The sequence below is a fragment of the Trachemys scripta genome, chromosome 6 (genome assembly GCF_013100865.1).
Source record: "Trachemys scripta elegans isolate TJP31775 chromosome 6, CAS_Tse_1.0, whole genome shotgun sequence".
NCBI lineage: Eukaryota > Metazoa > Chordata > Testudines > Emydidae > Trachemys > Trachemys scripta.
Window position 1 is genome coordinate 11,252,099 of NC_048303.1, and position 22,623 is coordinate 11,274,721.

Consider the following 22,623-nt stretch of genomic DNA (forward strand, 5'->3'; position numbering starts at 1 on the left):
GATCCCATTGGGCTGGGCCTTGCCAAACACAGATCAAACAGACAGCCTCACAGCTAAAGAGCTTCCATTATTTCTTGCATGCCCAATACGCAGCTTGCACAGCCCACACATACATTCATGATTCCCTTTCTGTCATTTGCAGAAATTCACTCCATGTGAGATGTAAACCATCCAGAGAGATTATAGATCAACCTTCTTTCCTTTAGATAGCACCTGCTACATATTCATTATATTTTTTCTTCCCAAGAAGAAAGTGTGGCTTATTAACACAAAACTATATTTTCAATAAGGAGTACTACAATGATGTACAATTACAGTCTAATAACTTAACACGCAGGAGCACTGTAAAACAACTGGAAAGGACTTTGATTATTACAGCTTGCAAACGGCCCAGGAAAGCTATTGACCATCATTACAAAGTTAGTTCATTTTGGTGGATTTAACACATGCAGGATGAGATTTCATTTTACAGCTGTATTAACCAACTGCTTAAAAGCTTGAATCAGTCCCATGGGTTTGAAGGTTTTTTCTCATAGCATTAGAAAGAGGGAAAAAAAATGAAATCTTGCAAATGTAGAGTTAATAGGACCCTGCTGAAGTCTAACTTCAAAAATTCATGGCCTATAAAGCCATTAAGGACCAGATTTTTGTTTCTGCACCATTCCTGTTAATAACAGCATCTAATTAAAACATCTGTAAAATACTGATTGTTTGAATTTTACATAAAACTTGAAAAAACAATTGTTACCTGTTTGAATAGAGGGAGAGAAATCAGCAGTGACTGGTATTAGTAATGGTAATATCGTAAATTGTAAGATATTCCTAATGTGTACCATCTCTACATTTAAATTAGTCAGATTACAGCAGAGAGAAGCCACATGGTAACTAAAACAAACATACAAGAACCAACAAAGCTATCATCATTTAGACTAAAAATGGCTATTATGCTTTGTTGATGTTTATTATCTTGGCACATTTCTCATAGGTTTTATAGTTTAACTAACTTGGCACATTTCAGATGGGCTTCTTAAATAGTTACTTCCTGAACAGTCAAAGACAAAGACTCTATGTGAATTTCCCTCCTTTCCCTACAAGATACAAGAAAACAAATTGTTTCATCTGGTGGTTGGTTTCTCTCCACCTGCCATCTGACCTGATGAACACTTGGGAGACCTACTTTTCCACTCTCTGTGTTCCATCTTGAGGGAAGTAAGAGAGTTTACCGATGATTTGCCACGGGGTTGCACATCCGTATCATTTCCTTTCAGTGCTCTGCAGTGAGACATGTTCATTGCCTGATTGCAGGTGTGATGCACACACTGTGCTCTGAGTTTTATTTTGTGAGGCGGAAGGGAGACAACAATGTCAAAACAGCCAAGTTTCTCCAAACTAAATGCTTCTCTCATAGCAGATGGTGTAGGATATGGTCTACTGCTTGTGGGAAGCTCTCACAGATGAGGTAAGGAGCAGGATTAATTTTGTCTTCATCTGCTGCTCGATATTTACCTGAAATAAAAGAACAAAAAAGGTGCTTTTTTAAAAGCTGCTTTAGCTGCCCTGCCAGCCTGAAGTCTTCCCTGGAGCTAGGAGAGTGTAGAGGAGCGGACTCACCCCTGCAGCACCTCCTGCTGGTGACTCCTGGGAATTAGCTCTTCCAGCATCCTGGAGTACCCTCTGCAGGCCAATGATCCACCTGTCCTCTGGCCCCCATGTCCCTCCCGGCCCCTGGTGCCCTTGTATCTGGGGTGCTGCCCCCTGGCAGTACCCCTCAGTACTAGGGCCTCCCCTCCCCAGGGAACCCCCACCCACTATCCCTACCTCACCTCACCTCAGAATAAGGCCACTGCCAGTCACTAACTAGCCCCCACTCCCTGGGGTAGACTGCAGCATAGGCCACTCATCACAGGCAAGAAGGGTTTGGACCTGCTGCCTTGGCCTAGCCCTGGGCTGCCCTCTGCAACCCCCAGTATCCCTTGGCCTTCTACTAGGCCACAGCCTGGGGCTTTCCAGGCTGGAACTCCCCAGCTCCTCAGCCTTTCCCCAGCCCTGCTCCACTCAGGTACTCTGTCTCAAGCTTGCTGCAGCCAGGCCCTTCTCCCTCTGAAGGCAGAGAGAGACCCTTTGGCCTCTGGCTCCCAGCCTTTTTATACAGGCCAGCTGTGGCCTGATTGGGGCGTGGCCCAACTGCAGCAGCTTCCCCAATCAGCCCAGCTTTTAGAGCCGCAGCCCTTCTCCCTGGCTGTTTTAAGCCCTTCAGGGCAGGAGCGGGGGACCACCCCACTACAGAGAGATTTTGTCCAATGCTCCAATCACTTGTACTTCACAAACAACAAGGCACTGTAAAAGGGGTACTCACTTGGCATTCTTCTTGACCTAATGCATCACCGATGGTCTTCACAGAGATAGGCTGAGATTCATTTAATTCATAGATTCTAGGACTGGAAGGGACCTCGAGAGGTCATTGAGTCCAGTCCCCTGCCCGTATGGCAGGACCAAATATTGTCTAGACCATCCCTGATAGACATTTATCTAACCTACTCTTAAATATCTCCAGAGATGGAGATTTCACAACCTCCCTAGGCAGTTTATTCCAGTGTTTAACCACCCTGACAGTTAGGAACTTTTTCCTAATGTCCAACCTAGACCTCCCTTGCTGCAGTTTAAGCCCATTGCTTCTTGTTCTATCCTTAGAGGCTAAGGTGAACAAGTTTTCTCCCTCCTCCTTATGATACCCTTTTAGATACCTGAAAACTGCTATCATGTCCCCTCTGTCTTCTCTTTTCCAAACTAAACAAACCCAATTCCTTCAGCCTTCCTTCATAGGTCATGTTCTCAAGACCTTTTATCATTCTTGTTGCTCTTCTCTGGACCCTTTCCAATTTCTCCACATCTTTCTTGAAATGCGGTGCCCAGAACTGGACACAATACTCCAGCGGAGGCCTAACCAGAGCAGAGTAGAGCGGAAGAATGACTTCTCGTGTCTTGCTCACAAAACACCTGTTAATACATCCCAGAATCATGTTTGCTTTTTTTGCAACAGCATCACTGTTGACTCATATTTAGCTTGTGGTCCACTATAACCCCTAGATCCCTTTCTGCCGTACTCCTTCCTAGACAGTCTCTTCCCATTCTGTATGTGTGAAACTGATTTTTTTCTTCCTAAGCACTTTGCAGTTGTCTTTGTTAAACTTCATCCTGTTTAACTCCGACCATTTCTCCAATTTGTCCAGATCATTTTGAATTATGACCCTGTCCTCCAAAGCAGTTGCAATCCCTCCCAGTTTGGTATCATCCACAAACTTAATAAGCGTATTTCTATGCCAATATCTAAGTCGTTGATGAAGATATTGAACAGAGCCGGTCCCAAAACAGACCCCTGCGGAACTCCACTCATTATGCCTTTCCAGCAGGATTGGGAACCATTAATAACAACTCTGAATACGGTTATCCAGCCAGTTATGCACCCACCTTATAGTAGCCCCATCTAAATTGTATTTGCCTAGTTTATCGATAAGAATATCATGCGAGACCATATCAAATGCCTTACTAAAGTCTAGGTATACCACATCCACAGCTTCTCCCTTATCCACAAGAGTCCTTATCCTATCGAAGAAAGCTATCAGATTGGTTTGACATGATTTGTTCTTTACAAATCCATGCTGGCTGTTCCCTATCACCTTACCACCTTCCAAGTGTTTGCAGATGATTTCCTTAATTACTTGCTCCATTATCTTCCCTGGCACAGAAGTTAAACTAACTGGTCTGTAATTTCCTGGGTTGTTTTTATTTCCCTTTTTGTAGATGGGCACTATATTTGCCCTTTTCCAGTCTTCTGGAATCTCTCCCGTCTCCCATGATTTTCCAAAGATAATAGCTAGAGACTCAGATATCTCCTCTATTAGCTCCTTGAGTATTCTAGGATGCATTTCATAAGGCCCTGGTGACTTGCAGGCATCTAACTTTTCTAAGTGATTTTTAACTTGTTCTTTTTTTATTTTACCTGCTAAACCTACCCCCCTCCCATTAGCATTCACTATGTTAGGTATTCCTTCAGACTTCTCGGTGAAGACTGAAACAAAGAAGTCATTAAGCATCTCTGCCATTTCCAAGTTTCCTGTTACCGTTTCTCCCTCTTCACTAAGCAGTGGGCCTACCCTGTCTTTGGTCTTCCTCTTGCTTCTAATGTATTGATAAAAAGTCTTCTTGTTTCTCTTTATTCCTGTAGCTAGTTTGAGCTCATTTTATGCCTTAAGACTCAGTTGAGATCCCCCTCCAGGGACAGTTTGACCAAAACCCAGACCCAGTTTTGCATTTGTTCAGATACGTGCTGGAGTTGTTCCAATATGGCTCTATTGCAGTGAAAAAATATTTCACAAGATATCAAAATCCATGCAGTACTTACCAGTCTTCACTAAAATACCTAGCATGCCAGCATTCTGGGCTCCACCCACATCATCCCTGCAATCCTGGCAGACAGAAGAGGAAACAAGGTTAATCTAGAGTTACAGAAACAATTTGTTTATGGGCATTCTGTGGTGTTCACCACCATGTGACGACCCAGTCTAATCAAAACAATAATAGGCCATATCCTGAAATTAGCACGTAAGTAACTTCAGTGAGAATTTTGCCCATGTGGGAGATTTGCTTGAGACCGAACTGCAAGATTTAAGCTAAAACTAATATGGTTTAAATACTCTAAACATTAAGGACCAGCTTTTAAAAGTACTTATGTGCCTAAAGATGCAGAGCGTTGCCTAGTGGGGTTTTCAGAAACACCAAGATCAGTGGGAGTTAGGCACTTTTGGAAGTCCCACGAGATGCTTGTGTGCCATCTGCATCTTCAGGTGCACTCAAAACTCAGGAAATAACAGAATTCAGGCTGCCTGAGTGCTTGACTTTGCAACGTTAATACTGTTCTTTTAATGTACTTAGGTTTAAAAAAAAACTGAAAAAACTGGGGTTCTGTTCAGGCTCTGGAAGGGAGTGTGCTCCAGTTGGCAGAGATCCTTCTGCCAGTTTCTCCCAGCCTTGACCCCTTCTGCTCTGTCCATTCCAGTCTGTCCTTGGCTAAGTCCTGCCACTTTCCCATGCCTGCTTCCTTCTTCCACTCTGCACTCAGGCTTCTTGTCCCAGTTCCATTCCTAGTTTCTTTACCCAGTCAGTCCCAGTTTCTCCCCACACCTGCATCTCATCTGACTCCTTGTCCTAACCCACTTCTTTCCCTGCCTTGTGGTCTGGCTTTAGTCCCCTCTATATTCAAATCACATGGCTTCCTCCTCCATGCAGCCTTGGCGCCATCAGCAAATCATTGAAAGCAAAGGAGAAACAGGCTCACTACTCTCAGTTCTGCTGCCTTAGCCCACCCAGGCCCAGAGTAGCTGGAGCAGCCATTACAGGGAAGCCCTGGCTTCAGTCGCGCTGCGGGGATGGCACATGAAAAATCTGGTCAGTGCTAGCAGCTGTGAAAGGCTTGAGCATCCTCAGTGCGGACAGAATCTTAATTATAACTGTCCCCCAAATTTGGGCAGATTTTTACAGACCCAGCAAAAGGCACATACTCGACTCAGAGGCCACCCATCAGCCAAATTTCAAGTTCCTGCTCCAAAGGATGGGGTGCTAGCACAGTTCAAAGAAAATGTCACCAGAATTTTTAACTTGGGGAGGGGGGAAAACAATGTATTTTTCCCTTGTCATTCTCAGAAACAGCTGAACCGTTTTAGCTGAAATTCCCCCCCCCCCCCCCCAAAAAAAAAAATAAAAAATCAGCCTGAGGCAACACCCAGCATGGAAAATTCCAGCCCAATCTTTGCAAAGTTCTAAGGAATTGAAAACAGGGTCTTTTAATGGGAAGTGTTGGACAACCTTAACAGGTGGTGCTACCAGCCTTGCCTATAATATAATGCAAGATGAAAGCCATTCTGAAACATTAATCAAGTACTCTGAATTAACATCTGTTACAATGTAAAGGTCTGATCCTGCAGAAAGATCCATTATTCAGACCCTTATTCCTGCAATGAAACCTGCTGAACTCAATGGCATCCTGGGCTGGAGGTAGAGTTCCCATGGGCAGTGATTTAAGGGTCAGGCCCCAGTTTTCTCCTGACAATATGCAATGTTTGGTTACTACAGCTCTAACAACTCTTAGGTAATTACTTTTTTAAATGTGGAATATTTCAACCTCACCTTCAGTAGAGTATTCAGGAGACAAACATTCAAGAGTCATGGTCTTTAAAGGGACTCCACTCCAATCTGGCCCAAGTGTATATTTTGTAAGAACAAGCTTTTGGAGTTTAAAAATTTTAGTGTAATTACATGATCTTAGTAACAGAGCTGAGGAAACTTGTTCCCTCACAATAAGCAAGTAAGTTGGCAGTGTCCCTTTAAAGAGCGACTGTTTTCCTTGTTTGGGGTAAATATTTTAATTTTTTTTTAAATTAGTTATGAGATAGGTGCAGGATCATGGAAATGCTTATTTGGAGCTGGCAATCTGTGGCATAGCTGTATAGGGGAAGAATGGTCCTATAGTTAAGGCATTGAGCTGGAACTCAGGAGGGGTAATTTCTATTCCTGGCTACAGACTTACGTGAGGTTGGGCAAGATCAGTGAGGTTATGGGATTGACTAAATGGGTTTTGGATTACGCCTTAAGTGTTTCTGTGTCTAAGTTCCCCCATCTCTAAAATGGGGTTGACAAGGGGGGGATCTGATAGGTCTTGAGATATGTTAAGTGTTGTTATAAAGAGGATGGTGATCAATTGTTCTCCATGTCCACTGAAGATAGGACAAGAAATAATGGGCAGCAAGGGAGATTTAGGTTAGATATTAGGAAAAACTTTTAAGGATAGTTAAGCTCTGGACTAGGTTTACGGGAGTTTGTGGAATCTGCATCATTGGAGATTTTTAAGAACATGTTGGACAAACACCTGTCAGGGATGGTCTAGGTTTAGTTGGTCCTGCCTCAGCACAGGGTGATGAACTTGATGACTTTTTGAGGTCCTTTCCAGCCCTACATTTCTATGATTCCAACATTTCCCTATCTCACAAGGATGCTGGAAGGATATACTCTTCAAAGTGCTCAGATACCATGGACATGGGGGCCACCTAGGGAGGTAGATGATAATGTGCTTACTCAGCCGTTACACTTACATCGCCAATCATAACCGTCTCCTCCGGCTTGCAGCCAGTCCCTGATAAGGCTTCTAGAAAGAAGGTTGTCTCTGGTTTCCCCACCACTGTTGCTTTGGTGTCTGTAGCATATTCCAGTCCAGTTACAAAAGGTCCAGGGCCCAGAGCTAAGCCATCTTTCCTCTTATAATATCTAGCTTTGTGTATAGCTATAAGAGGGGCACCATCCAGGATCAACCTAGAGAGCCAAGGGAAGAGGAAAAAAAACAAAAACAAAAACATGTTTTGCCTTGGATTCACAGATATGTGCTACTATGGGCCTGATCCTGCTTCCAGTGATGTAAATGCCAAAAACTCCCACTAGCTTTAATAGAAACAGGATCAAGCCCCAAACTGTAGCAGGGTTTAGAATTAAACTAGTGTTTTACTGAGCGAGTTACATAAATAAAGTTACTTCCCTCCTCCTTCCAGTCATCAGAACCAGCGAATAAAAAAACCTAATGAAGCCACTGTCTTAAAAAGGACTGCAAGAGCCAGAGAAGATTTTTTTCAAAAGATAAGTATATATTTCTATTCACTCAGTGATGGAATTAATTCCTTTATCTAACAGAACCTCAAAGTCACTTTCCCTTGTCTATGGCTGAAGTACGAACTCATTTGATTTAGCCTTGTAAATATTTTATTAGATATTAACTGTAGATAGTGCTGGTGATTTTGATGGATGCACACATTTAATTTCCTGCTAATCTTCCAAGGCCTTCGCTGGGTGGATTAATATTTCAGTGCTTCCAAAATTACTCTGCATAGGAATTCTGCAATACAGATTACTCAGCAGAGCAAATCTTGGTACTGCCTGTTCCATCTTCCAACTACACCCAATGTCTGCACAGTTCAACTCCCACATTCCAATTCCAGCATGCCCAAGTTTTGATGGGGGCTAGGATGAACTCCAAGCAGAAAGCATCCAAAATGGAATTAAGAAAACAAAAGCATGTTAAAACATAAAGGCAAGCACTAGTTACAAGGGAAGATCAGCACGTCCACAGGCCTACACATCACACACATACACACACCATTGAACACTCAAGTAGCTGTTCGATTCTTGGTGTGGCTGCTGCTATCAGAAGTTACATTTTAGGAACAAAGTTGTACAGTCTCCTTGTTATAGGGAGAGAAAAATTCAGACTGGAGGATTAGTCAAAATGTCCGATCAACACATACGTAACACCTCTGATTAGAATAATGGGAGACTAATGAGTGGAAATCCTTCCACTGAAGCTCTCAGCTGTCCACAGCTGCTGGGGGCTTCAGAAAGTGGATCTAGAAATGTTTTGAGAGAGTAGGAGCTATTTCTTCAGACTGTTCTCACGTTTCTTTAGCCCCATTATTATTATTCCGATTCTCCAGCAATGCATGCTGTAGAGGTCAGTATAAAATTTAAAACTCTCCCTGGGGTTTCTGCGAGCAAGAATGAAATGAGTTTTTCATTCTTCCTGCCAAAACAACTGGCGTGCTAAGAAGCCTAGAAGAAAGCTGCCACTAGCACAGCATCGTCTGGAAAGATCCAGACAACCATGAATGGAATAGTATTTTCAATACTGTTTACTACAACAATCATAATCTCACTGTTACCCTGTGCTCCACCACATGCTTTTTGTAGCCACCTGTTGTCTTGTACGTGTAAGCTCCCTGGAGCAGGGACCATCTGTCTGTTTTATGTGTGTGTACGATGCCTACCACAACGGGCCCCGATGGGGAGCTCTAGGAATCAGTGCAACACAAAATAATAATAAATTAAACATGAATGTTTGTAATTTGGGGCATTAGCAGTTAAGAGGGTTTCCTTAAACTAATACTGGGTGTGACTGTGAATGTCCTAGGAGTTAAGGGACCTCCACCCCTCTCACAATCAGGTTCTTTGTTTACATTTTGCCATCACCTGTATTATAGTTCTTCTCTACAATGGATACAGCAGCTCCATAAACACTGAAAGCATAATCAGTAACACGGGAAAGTCTGCTTAATTGCTTAGCTGAAGGAAGGGTCCTGGTACTACCAAGCAGTGCTCAGCTGTTACAATCCTCTCACCAGTTTTAGTTTCACTGCAATAAAAGCCCTCTAGATTGTATCTATAAAAGCTGAGGTAATGATCGTTGAGTGCTTCCCGTTTGACTGGGCAGCAAATTCTTCATATACCGCAGCCAATTCTAAGTCTTTATCACAATGGGTAGAAATGTAACCAGTACAGTGGAAAACACAACCACGAAGTAGTACAGCTCAGGAATCAATAGGGGCCCTTTGACAGTTTCCTTGGACTGGGAAAGGAGAACTTTTCATGCATAGAAGCCTTCCAGAAAAATCCAGTGCGCAGAGCAACCGCCTATTGACCCTTCACATTCTTTCAACGCTAATCTCCGTCTGGCACTCTGCTGTAACTCAACCCAAAGAACTGGATCTGTCTAGATCAGGGTGAATAAATATAAATGCTTTTTTAAATTTAAAATTGGATTTTTTATTTAAATACAATTTAAAATTGAATACAGATTATTTGAAATTAAATTTAAAATTGTTGACCTGTTAAGTTGTAAACTTATTATAATCAATTAAAATCATTTAAATTAAATACAAAATATAATAGAAGCAGTACGTTTGCTGCCAAGTTTTAAAGTAAATTCTACTAGTTCAGTAGTTTGGGTCACTGGCTAGGCACCTAGAACCAGTCTGTTGAAGTGCTAAATCAACTTTTGCCAGCAGTTCCAATATTTTCCTCATTTCAGTTTATTCAACTAGTTTGGTTCAATGACTAGATCATTCAAAGTAAGGGAAAAAACAACTAAAACTTGTTTTCCTTTTCCAGTCTATGAATAAAAACTAGGTTTGAGAGGAGATCTACTAATTTTAAATCTGGAAGGACATGGTGACCAGAAACAAATCAATTCACTAATGACAAATCATTCTTCCTTGCTTTAATAAATCAGTTTGTTTTAAATGCAAAACATATTTTGCTAAGAAAAAATGTTTATCAAAAAGTTTATGTATCCAGCATATCTGAAGTGGCTTTATTTAATAAAATGTAAATGCTGTTTTTGTGCATTTTAAATTGAATTTGAGTTTCCACACAGAGCTTGACACAAGTCACAAGTAAAAAAAAAAGTAATCTAGTAAATAAGAAATGCACCATTCACCATTTTCTAACATAATAAAAATATAAAAATTAAGAATCTGAATAAATTTACATTAAGCTATGTAATTGCTTAAAAATATGTATCCTCCTGGTGAGCAAAAAAAAAAAAAAAAAAGCCCCAAATTCAGTGTAAAGGTTTTAATGGTTACCTATCAGTGGAAAAACAAACCTTTCTTTAGGAAAATAACTAAAAAGTACAAATGAAAAACACAATTCAAATCGATGATTTAAATCAAGGTTTTCTGCTTGCTGATTTAAATCGTGATTAAAATTGGTGATTTAAATCAGTCCATCCTGGTCTAGGTTAGAAAATACGCTTCTTTGAGCAAGTCTCTCTCTTCATCTGTGTTTGCAAAGCGCCACAGGCACCTGCAGTATTATAAAAACGATAACATTTCATTCAGTTTCATTAGTACAAGGGAAAAAAACAAAAACCACTTACACTGAATCAATTTAATCCAAACCAGATTCAACAAGAACAAAGCACCCATCACTGGTCTGCTCAACATGGGTAAAAATTGCCTGCTACTTCCTCAGATATGCATCACCGAAATCTGACATGAAGCTTGTTTGGGGCAGAAACTCAATTGAAGATCCACAGTTTTAACCCATGTTTAAACTGCATAAATCCATATCTACCTATTTATTTTGGAGTTCTAGCCGCTGGCACATGGGTAGACATAGACATTATTAGGAAGCACATGGAGAATGAGACACCCTTAACAATATGTACAATTAGCTTTTCAGATGTATTCACCTGACCATGTGTTTCAGACATGGATCTGCAAACCTCTGCTACAGCCAGATCTGCACACAGTGGGAGCACACAATTGGGATATGGAAGAATTTAATATTGCAGAAGCACAAAGATACTTACATTCAATAGTTAGGTGGAAGAATCTCACCCTATAGCAGAGGTTCTCAAACTGTGGGGGCACGCCCCAGAATGTATTCTGGGGAGTGGGGGGGAAATGTGAGAAACTTTAGGGGGGGAAAAAAAAAAAATCTTACTGCACACATTTTACCCACAGTAACAAATAACTAGCAAAGTCGATTCCTCCAGACATATCAGGTCATCAGATAGTGCTATGCATTTGACTCTAGATGGCACTGTGCATTTTGACGGATTTCTGTTAAGCTTGCATAACATTATACAAAGTTGTTGCTGTCTGCACGTTAATCCGTTTGCTATGATGCGGTGTGCACGTTTCAACCACAATCACAGTTTTGCTTTTGCTCTTTTTACAATGGATCATTGGCTCATTTGTGCAACAGCAAACAAAGGCTACTCAAATGATGGAATTGCTCTGCTCCAAAAAACAGGTGAATCCCCTTCGACTAGTAACAACAGTGTGATGCAAGTAAGCAGTATCTCACTTAAAATCTACATTACTATATATGTAAATGGCTCTGTTTGAATCAATGCCGTACTGTTTTTAATATTCAGTGAGAGTTGCATGTTGATTTTTTTTTTACTGGTATATGTACTTGTATGGTGGGAGAGGGGGACAAACTACTACAGATGCAAAGAAGGGGGGGCGTGATCAAATATGTTTGAGAACACTGCCCTATAGGATTCTTCTAGATGGTACTTCAGAACCACATGTATTAAAAAAAAAAAAAAAAGTATTTACAAGTTCAATACACAAGTTTTGGTGTATAGAGAATGCAATATCTAGCCCCACCTACCTTGCATCTCACCTCCTGGGTTATGTGGTCCTGGGTATGTTGTTATAAGCACTGTGGTCCCAAACTCTCTCATTAAGAGAAGGCATTCAGATACTATGCTGATGGGTGGCAGTATCAAGCCAGAAGAGAGAGAATGAAACCATTATTTACACAGGTTTCAGAGTAGCAGCCGTGTTAGTCTGTATCAGCAAAAAGAACAGGAGTACTTGTGGCACCTTAGAGACTAAAATTTATTTGAGCGTAAGCTTTCGTGGGCTAAAACCCACTTTATCTCATCGGACCAACAATAAGTCCAAGTTAAACGGACCCTAAGCCTCAAACTAGTAGAAGAGCGGTGTGTGGCTGCATACATTGCACAAGGGTAGGTAAAATGGCACTGCACAAGCCACTGAAAAACAGGCACAAATGCAGTCACTTGTTTTAACCATGTTATCATTTCAGCAATCTAGAGACAAAATAGACTAAATACTGTTTCTCAATGGAGCACAAGAACAACCAGACTGGATCAGACACAAGGACCCAGCTTTTCCAGTATTCTGTCTTCAACTGTGGCTAGCAGCAGATATTTCAGAGGCAGATGCAAGAAATCCCACATTAGGCAGATGCAAGAGGGCTGGGGGGGTGGGAGGAAGAGAGAGAATCTGCCCCCCACATTAGGTCTCCCAATCCCTAACAATTAGAGGTTGTTTTAAATCCTGAATCTTGAGATTCCAAAGTGTATTAATTCTGGACATTCTTGTAACAAATGTCCAATCCCTTTTGGAATCTTGCTCACTTCTTGTCCGCTACAACATCCCGCGGCAATAGTTCTACAGTTTAATGACAGGTTGTGGAACCCATTTAATTTCATGTTAAACCACCTTAAGATAAATATGCAGTGAAGCCTCCAGATCCAGCAAGCCTGAGGGCTGTCCCTCAGCATTACACCTATGGCATCGGAAACAGACACTTGGAGCCTCACCTAAGTAACCAAGTGTTCTTGCTACTGTTACCTCTCATTCCCCCTCCTGTCTATTCTCACACTGGTTGTGTCTAGTTGTAAATTAGATTGTAACCTCTTCAGGGCAGGGACAGTGTCTCTTATATGTTTGTACAGACCCAAGCACTAATCAGATCCTGACTGGGGTCTTGTGTGCTAAGACAATACAAATAATACATAATACTTTAAACCTCTGGTTATCTGAAGACGGGAGTGGAAGACAGGGGTGGATCACTCCATAACTGCCCCGTTCTGTACACTCCTCCTGACGCTCTGGTACAGGCCACTGTCGGAGACAGGATACTGGGCAAGATGGACCAGGGTCTGAGCCAGTAAGGTAGCTCTTATCTTCTCACGACTTACCGAAATGCTTTATTCATCATCTGATAGTTAAAGTGCTCAGGAGCTAGTCCTACCACCACGGCATTGGGATCATTTGTAGGTATCCCTGGAAAATGAAAATCAAAACACAATCCCTCAGATTTACTTATTCTAAAAAACATTTGTAAACAACAATTTTTGTCTTATGACCAGTGAGCGAATTAGTTTATACCTAACAATATACGTTCAGCCTTCCATGTGGCTAAATGCCTCCCTGGACCTCTGATACAAAGTTAGAGCAGAAGGGCTTCGTGCAGGGCAGCTAAGAAGAATTGGCAGGGGGAAATGGAATCATTCCCTACAACCCGCATAGCTTGTGGAGAGGCTGCTCAGACATGCCACTTCTACAGCCCAGGGCTCTATTAGCAGACAAGATCCACAGAGGCTCCCTAAATAGGGGAATCAGAAACTTCTGGATCCATATGGTGACTGTCTCCAGTGCAACCCCAACTTCCTTCCCTCCAAGCTGCTCCAGAGAGATTTATCACAGCATGCCTGCAGGGAATACAGTCCTAGCATGCAGCTACTTCTCAGCTTATCCCTTCACCCAGCAGCACAGCAGTAGTTCCACTGTGCCAGGACTTCTAGAAGCTGAGGGAGGACGGATCATCTGGCCCACACAATCTAAATATGGCAGAAGCCATTAAATAAAGCGTCAACATTGACCAGTTACCATTCTAAGTATAAGGGAAAACTACAGCATCTCAGGAAGCAGTCCTTTGTAGAACCTGTAGGGACACATGCGGACATTTTAATGGTGACCACTATGAATAAAAGGTAAAAGGACTGCACTGTTCCCAGTGCCCTGTAGAAGAAGAGGAGTCAAAAAATGAATGGCTTCTCTCTTCCTGCACAAATGCACAAACTAGGAAATCTGAACAGGAAATTATAAACCTCTGAAACATGGAGCAGTTCTAACTTCCATGATCCTTGCTGATTACAATCCACAAGGACCACTGTGAGGAGGAAAGTAGGCAATCAGATCAATAGCAACTGATGGAAGAGGGTCTCAAGATCCCAGAGGCAGATAAGATTGGATTCATTAGTTGATAACACTTGGGGTTAACACTTTCCTGTCGAACATGGAGGCAAGTATTAATTTTTGGTTTTCAGAAGAAGTGTTATCTTCTTTGGTTTAACACACTGACGCCCTTTCATTTAAAAGTAGACTGAGTACAGTTAGACATTGGACAACAGAAGTCAGCATTTCCTGATAAGACACTTTTAGTTCTGTCCTCAGATCCATAACTACATGCACATAAAAGGGATTAATTTATGTCTTTCAGCACTGACAAAAGATAAAGGGGTTGATGTGTCAGGAATCTGCTGTTCTCCACAACGCATGCAACTCCAGATCAGTAATTGTGATGACAGATCCACCCAACCACATATATTGAAAGATTTAGCTAGTGTAGGGACAGAGTATACAAATTCTTCACTTTTATCACCATCTTCTGAAATAGAAATCTCTGAATGCTTAATTTACATGGTTAGTTTCCAGGTGCTTTGCATGTTAATTAGACTGGGATAGTGAATTTCAGCGAGTGTTTTGCTCCCCTCTGGTTATGAAAAGTTCTGCTTGGGGTGAGATTTCTTTTTGGCAGGCATGGTTGTAAATGTCGTTCTGGTTATGATGGAAAAGCTCTATCCAGAGAGGAAGGCCTTGCAGCAGGACCTTAAGGCCATCACACTTTGGATTAGTCTCTTCTACAAGTTCGTTACATAGCCAAGTGCCCTTGAGAATACCTTATCTCCAGTTCTCACATGCTTTATCCTGCACTGTTCTAGAGGAGCACAACTTTTTTGGCAGTTCTCAGATGGTGATGTCATCTCTAACGTAGCTAGGACGTGGCCCACTAATACCTTTGCAGAACAGGATCAAGTCATAGAACCAGCAGTGGAAGCAGAGTTGGAGCCAGTGTTGGGACAGGCGCACAAGGGTGAGGCAGGCAGCAGCATCATGCACATGCTGGCGTTTTTGCACTGCCACCCTTGCTGGAATAACTTGCACTTCTGTGCCTCAACAGGCCTAAAGTCAAACAGATTACTGTCCTGTGTCTCATACTGCACATCTCTAAGCTAACCCAGAGAGCCAAATACAGAATGTAGCACTCAGAGACACCCTGGAGATATAAGACACTCTCTGAAATCATCTGGGTCCATTAACTAAAGAATGGATTACATTCATCAATCTGTGATCAATCTGATGTGGGGAAAATTATCCAAGAACAATCCAACACCAGTTACTAACAGAAATTTAAAACATTCTCCATTTTACTTAACTGTTTCAGGAATGCTACTGAGAGTACGTATGAGAGACTCTGCATATGGAAAAGACCCCAAAATACCCAATGCAGTCCATGTTGAGTCTAATCAGTGCACAGACATGGCACTGATTTAACTAAACTGATTTAGAAACAAACTGCAGATCCTAGCCTAGATAAGGGTTGTTGAGAGCATGGATACACCTGTCCCCAGCAATAGGGATCTGATTTAAAAAACAGAAAGAATAGATTATAGTTTCACTGCCCATAGCCCATTGAGACTTTTTTGAAGAATACTGAATAGAATGTTGGACGAAATTAAAAAGAAAATTCCCAGCTCCTAGCATGAAAGGATAAGAACCTACTGAAATCATAAACCTGTTAGGACTGAAATTTTTGGCATATGTGTTTGGACGGGGGCGGGAGAGGGAACAATACCAAATGATCCACAACTTTGTCCCCCCTTGAGTTAAAATTAAGGGATATTAACATTCTGATTGTTTGCAAATCTGGTTAATTTAGAATCTGGATATTTTAATTTTTCTCAATATAAAGACTTAATGGTAATGCAATAAATGTTTATTAATTCATGATAAATGACAGTAAAATACCTTAGGTTTTTACATTTGATAATCACAAAACTGATATGTGATAATATCAAATCCACTGCAGTAGCTTTCTGGTTGAGGCTATACTGAAAATTTTCAGCAGTTCTTCCCAACACTCATCTAGAAATGCATGCAGGACATTTTTTTTGACAGATTTAAATTTATTTTATTAAAGCTAATGTTAAAAAAAAAATGTAATACATAGGTTGAGAGAAGAGTACATCTGAATATAGTGCTTAGATTATCCACAAATACAGAGTTTGTTTTTAAAAGTCATATGATACATAGAGTACATAATCAGAAAAAACCCAAATTTAGATGAATAAATTTAAGAATACAGTTTAGATATTAGCATCCAAGTATTCTACTCTGTTGTCTAACCTTGCTCAAAGTAGGGCCAGATACTGTGGTAAAAAAATGCACTGCACCAGTGTCAGACCAAGAACTGGGAGAACTGCTATGAGTGTTCTCAGTATAGACAAGGTCCCTATAAAAATCTTACAAGAAAACCTCAGTTTCCCTACACTTTGGTACACACATTCTATAAAACGTGTTGACATTTACAGATAGAGTATACCCCAATGATCCGAATTTCAGATCAAATTAGCTTAACTGTCCTCCAAATCTGAAATGCATAGAGGAATGGCATTTTATCAGCTTATCCAAAGGTTTTGGCTGTCCCGTCCCACACACCCCCAAGACACACAGATAATCAGAGTTTAGCTGTAGATGAACAAAAGAGTGACTTCAGGAGGTTTCTGAAAATTAACTTTCTTTCAAGTAAAGAAACACACTCCTACTGATGACTGTACAACAGTCCAGGTCTCAAACAGTCATCATTGTTGTAGCTTATGGATTGTGATGATTTTGCTAACCTACACGAACAGTCCATTAAGCATGCAGAATATAGTACAGTTCATGGTGCTGAGGTTGAATTAAAATCAGCAAAAAACACATTACAACACTAGCTGGGTACCTATAGTAATTCATAAAACCAGCCAGTTTATTCCCCAGAGGTGGGGTCCTCTGAACACTTCTTGGAGCACTAACGATCCTGCAGCCTTATCATAGGCGCTGACTCCGTGAGCATTCCAGGACTGCAGCATCCACAACCCACCTGCCAATCAGCTCCTCTCTCTCCCCCCCCTCCAGTGCCTCCCATCCGCCGCCAATCAGCTCTTTGGTGGCAGGCGGGAGGTGCTGGGGGGAAGGGGGAGTAGCGGGGGTGGGAAGAGGCGGAGCAAGGGTGGGACACGCTTGGGGGAAGGGGTGGGAAGAGGTGGGGCATGGGCATAGCCTCAGGGGAGGGGTGGAGCATGGGCTAGAAGAGGCAGAACGAGGGTGGGGCCTTGGGGGAAAGGGTGGAGCACCCCCGGGGGAAGCTGTAAATCAGTGCCTGTGATCTTATTTTCATTTTAATCATACAGGGCCTGTAAATAGTGTAGAGGTCACACCTGTCCTTTTGGCAGAAGACAGCAGGAAGCAACTGGGGCCAAAGGTCCAATCTCGGTCCTGAATTTGTGCAAGGGAACATTGCAAGCAGTCCTTCATCCTATGTAGGACTTATCATACCACCTCTCCCACTACCACCCTTCATCCCCTACTATGTTCCCAATCCTTGACAGCTCTGAAACAAAATATCAAGCTAGTCTGCCTCTGGTAGTGGAGGCTGGTAACATCTCAAGGTGAACAGACACAAATGACACATGAAAGTACCATTCAGTCAATTTACAGCGTTGGGCAAAGATGGTCATGTATCTGAATCGAGAAGAAATGGGCACTCTGGAGGGGACATAACAGCTGTTAAGGGCTCAGCAACACTACAGGACAGGAAGCAAATCAATGGGATACAATAATCTATAGATGAGTTTAAGTAGGCGGAATGCAATTACCCAAATAGACAAGTGGTCAAAATAACAATGGAATTAATTACTCCTCTGATAAGTGCTAGGGGCCTTTTAATGTCTGAGAATCTCAGCTTCACATCTTAAATGACAGGGATGGGATCTCACCTATTTACATGGGACAGACAATTGTAAAAGTTCCATCAACTAATAGAAGGCTCACCAATGCTGCTCCCAGGTTCAGCTGATCACCACCTTACCTCTGAAATCTTGCAAAGCATTGTCGTCCACCAGCAGCAGGGGCCGGACCTGCTTTTGCTCCAGGAGGTTTCTGGCCGCAGTCAGAGATGTGAAGATCTCATCTTCTGCAATGTCAAATTCCAGTGTCTTCAGCCTCTCCAGAAGGTCTCTCTTGCTCTCTTTGGTTGTGTTGGTCACAAATCTAATGGCAACTGGAGCATTGCGTAATCTAATCCAGGGAAAGCAAAGCTGAGTTGACTAGAGAATTTTGTTACATACAACATACATTTAATGCACCTTTCACTCATTTTCTTTCTATTTTAAAGGAACTCTCGGTATATAAGCAACCTCTGAAAAGACAATCCCCTTCCCTTGCTGCACCTTAGATTACAGATGCCAAGAAGAACTATAAACAGCTGATGAACTCCTGACCATTTAGCTTGTTTATTTTTTGTTTTTCAATCAGTTGAGTCAATAATCAGTCTTAAGGCCCATTGTCCAACAAAAGCAGTCAGAGTCCTCAATAGGAAGAGAACTTCTTCCACTGGAGCTAAAGGAATAATGTGCCAGTAGCAACAGCATTCTCTATGTGGAGCAGCCACTAAAGCAGGAGGTGTCACATGGCCAGAGTATTGCATCTGTGACGCCGGCAGACAAGTGGGGCCAGGTGAGGAGGCATGGGATGGCGGGGGAGGGAGGGGGAAACATGCAACAGACAGCATGGGGCACATGGGGCTGCTGGGGGGATCACAGACTGGGGTTCAGAAGAGCTAGTGGGACTAGGACAGAAACTGAATGGGAGTGGGGGTGTAGGGACATATGGGGATGGGTAAAGGCGGAGTGGCTGAGAGGGTACAGGGACACATGGGGACGGGGGAGGGGTGCGGAGACACATAGGGATGGGGGAGCAGGGGTGGCTGAGTGAGAGGGCAGGGACACACGGGGATGGAGGGAGAGGGTGGCTGAGTAGGGGTCCAGGGACACATGGGGACAGGGGGCGGGGAAGGGGAGGTGGCTGAGTAGGGGTCCAGGGACACATGGGGACAGGGGGCGGGGAAGGGGAGGTGGCTGAGTGGGGGTGCAGGGACACATGGGAACAGGGGCAGATGTGTCTGACTGAATGAGAGAGGCTAAGAGTCAGCCAGGGTCTGCATGAGAGGGGGGGCTCCCTGACTCCCTAACATTCCACCCTCCAAAAAATCCTGCTCCAGACTTCTCCCACCCACACTCAACAATCCTCCAGGTTCACACCCAGTCTTCTTCCCAGCAATTACTTCCCTCTTCCTCAGCTCCTCTGTTACGCCTGACTCCCCTAAGCCTTTGCACTTCTTTTGAGGGATGCAGGAAATACATTTCTGTATTGTAGTTTAAATGAATTATTACTCAAAGTTCTGTATGAATATGCCTAGTAAGGAATCTATTTGTCAAAAAATCATTTCCTGAATCTTTTTTTTTTTGGGTCTTTATTGTTACAGACATACTTGCTGACAGGTAATAAATTACAATATAATCACAGCAGTTTCAATTATTTTGATGTTACTTTGACAAATAAAATATGCAGAATTTTAAAATCTTGTGTGCCGAATTTTTAATTTTATGGTGCAGATTTCCCCCAGGAGTAACAAATAACTCATTTATTTTTCTTAATACTTCTTTAGTTAGTTTATTATAGGATTGGCTACACGTGTTGCCTTCGGTTTGAGATCTGAGGTATAACTGACCAGAGATAAGTGACTGCTCCTTTGTGACTGGAAGTGACCTAAATATTTTTGGTGTAAAGTACCATCTATCACAAAGGCAGGCCTAGGTGGCAAGGTAGCTCAGAATGGCCATGGGGACTGTCTGTGACTCCATGATTAGGCTGTTATAGTGCTTCAGGAGTTGGTGAAATCTAAGCTTAGAACTCACAACCAATTTGGGGTTTGTGCCCTGCTTTTTCACTCACTACTCACTTGTTCACAGAATGAGCCACGTGCCAATTGCTACAGCTTCTTTTAGGAAGAGCAATTACTTGGGGATATTTCTTTAAGTCTCCAAGTAAAAAAACCTGGCTCTTCTTTGCAGTGAAAATGACTAGCCTTCTTTCCAGGGCTGCTATCCCAGGTACAGGCAGGGCATGCACTAGAACAGGGGTAGGCAACCTATGGCACGCGTTTTTTCAGTGGCAGTCACACAGCCCAGGTCCTGGCCACCGGTCCGGGGGGGCTCTGCATTTTAATTTAATTTTAAATGAAGCTTCCTAAACATTTTAAAAACCTTGTTTACTTTACATACAACAATAGTTTAGTTATATATTATAGACTTATAGAAAGAGACCTTCTAAAAACGTTTAAATGTATTACTGGCACGTGAAACCTTAAATTAGAGTGAATAAATGAAGACTCGGCACACCACTTCTGAAAGGTTGCCAAGCCCTGCACTAAATATGATTTATAGGAGCAATACACCTTCTTCCCCTCCCACCTCCCCCTTTCTCACACTGACCCAGGCGAATACAGTACCTGGCTGAGCAAATCCCAGTAGAAACCAGGTGGAGATAGTACAGAAAGTAGGAGAGAAGCAGTGGCTGTGTGGTAAAATAGCTCCCCATCTCCTTATCCCACACAAGCCCCTTCAACACTCTCCCTCTCAGGGATTGAAGATCTGGAGGTATACACGGAACCTGGGAGGAGCCTAGATGATCTCTATGGCATCTCCCCCCTTCCAATCTATAGGGATTTCCCCATAGAAGATAATACTGACCCCCCTGATATCATCTTCCACAGGTTTTCCCTGAGCACAGGTGCAGAATGGAGCAGTGGCCAACCAGGACCCATGTTGCCACAGGATTTCCAGGGGATTGGTGGTTCTCACTCCCTTTTCATTCTATAGGTTTAGGAGGCAACTGTCTCCACCAGTGTTAGTGGAAAGAAACTCAGGCGTTTCCTGATCCCTATGTGAGTTTTCCCTCCAACTAGTGGTTTAGCACTACAAGTGTCTAATTCGGAAACCACAGTTACGTATATAGGCCCTGATCCTGCAAAGACCCATGCTTAACCTTACACTTTACAAGTAATCCCACTGAAAACAATGGGACTATTCACAAAGTTATGCATAAAGTTAAGCATATGTATAAGTCCTGGCAGAATCAGGGCCTTAAATCTTCCTCCTACTCGGGTCACTACTTCTGCATCATTTGAGAGGTCATCTCTTAATCAATTTGATCATTTGCTTAACTTTGGTGGTTTCTCCCCATATTTTATAGGATCTGTTTTCCAGGAGGAAGCATTCTCTAGCAGTTAGCAGATGTCAACAAGACCCCTGGGTTGTATTCCTACCTCCAGGTCATTAATGTAGGACAGGTATTTATATCTCACTCATCTGAGTGGTTGGAGATAATGACACTGCCTACCAGGAGTGCTGGGAGGATTAATTAACATTCTGACATTCTCAGAAAAGAGGGGCTATATTATAGAACATTTCCAAAGCATGGTAAATTAATGTGCTCGAAAGTTGGGCTTTTTGCTTCGCAGAAGAAGTTTTAAAAAAAGAGAGATAATAAAATGAAGCAAAAACTAAGCAGAAAGGCCAAATTAAATGTAGGCTCCCCAAAGAATACCCTCTGAGCCAAAATCTTCCCCCAGTTACTTTAAATTTATACCACTGTAACTCCATTGGCTTCAGTGAAGTTACTATGGAGTCAGTCCAATGTAACAGAGTGGAATAGGGCCACATGTGTATATTTGCTTATGTACATCAGGAGTATGAGGTACAAGCTCCAGGAAAGCCATTCAGCTAATGAGGTATCTGTATAAAAACAGCACTTACATGCATTTTTGTCTTTCAGAGGAACATGGGAGGGATAACTTGCCTTTTAAGAGCTTCCTGTGCGCCCGGCACAGCTGAGTCCTCAACGTGAAGTGTGCCACTGAGATCCACCAAGACTGCTTTCAGCACGCGCCGAGCTGCCATCCTTCATTCCCCAGGGGAAAAAAAATAAATGAAACAAAAAACTGGTTAGGAGACAATGGACGATAAAAATGAGGAACCCTGTTAAGCGTCTCATTTGTGCCAAGCCTGGTATTCCTCAGAACATTACTCATAGTATTGAATGGGCCCCTTTAGATAGAGAAATAAACAGCAGTGTTAAAAAAAATACATAATTGATGGGGTGGTATTTTCTCAAAGACGCTATATATGGAAATCAGGGGCTATTTGTTTTTAAGGGCTTTTATCTGAGTGACTAAAATTTTTCTAAGCAACTAAGACCATAGGGAAGGAGATTTTTAGGTATGATATTGCTGGATGGAGGCCTCATCTTGCAAATCTTT

General features: G+C 42.3%; 1 protein-coding gene across 1 annotated transcript; it reads right to left on the minus strand.

Moving 5' to 3' along the window:
• Nucleotides 1–256: 256 nt before the first annotated feature.
• Nucleotides 257–22,265, minus strand: HDHD2 (haloacid dehalogenase like hydrolase domain containing 2; the record flags this gene model as incomplete). The annotated part of the gene is given in 6 exon segments (XM_034774415.1): nt 257–1,506; nt 4,403–4,466; nt 7,146–7,362; nt 13,340–13,424; nt 18,334–18,542; nt 22,164–22,265. Coding segments are annotated over 6 exon segments (780 nt in total). The 3' UTR covers nt 257–1,402.
• Between the last annotated feature and the right edge of the window lie 358 nt (nt 22,266–22,623).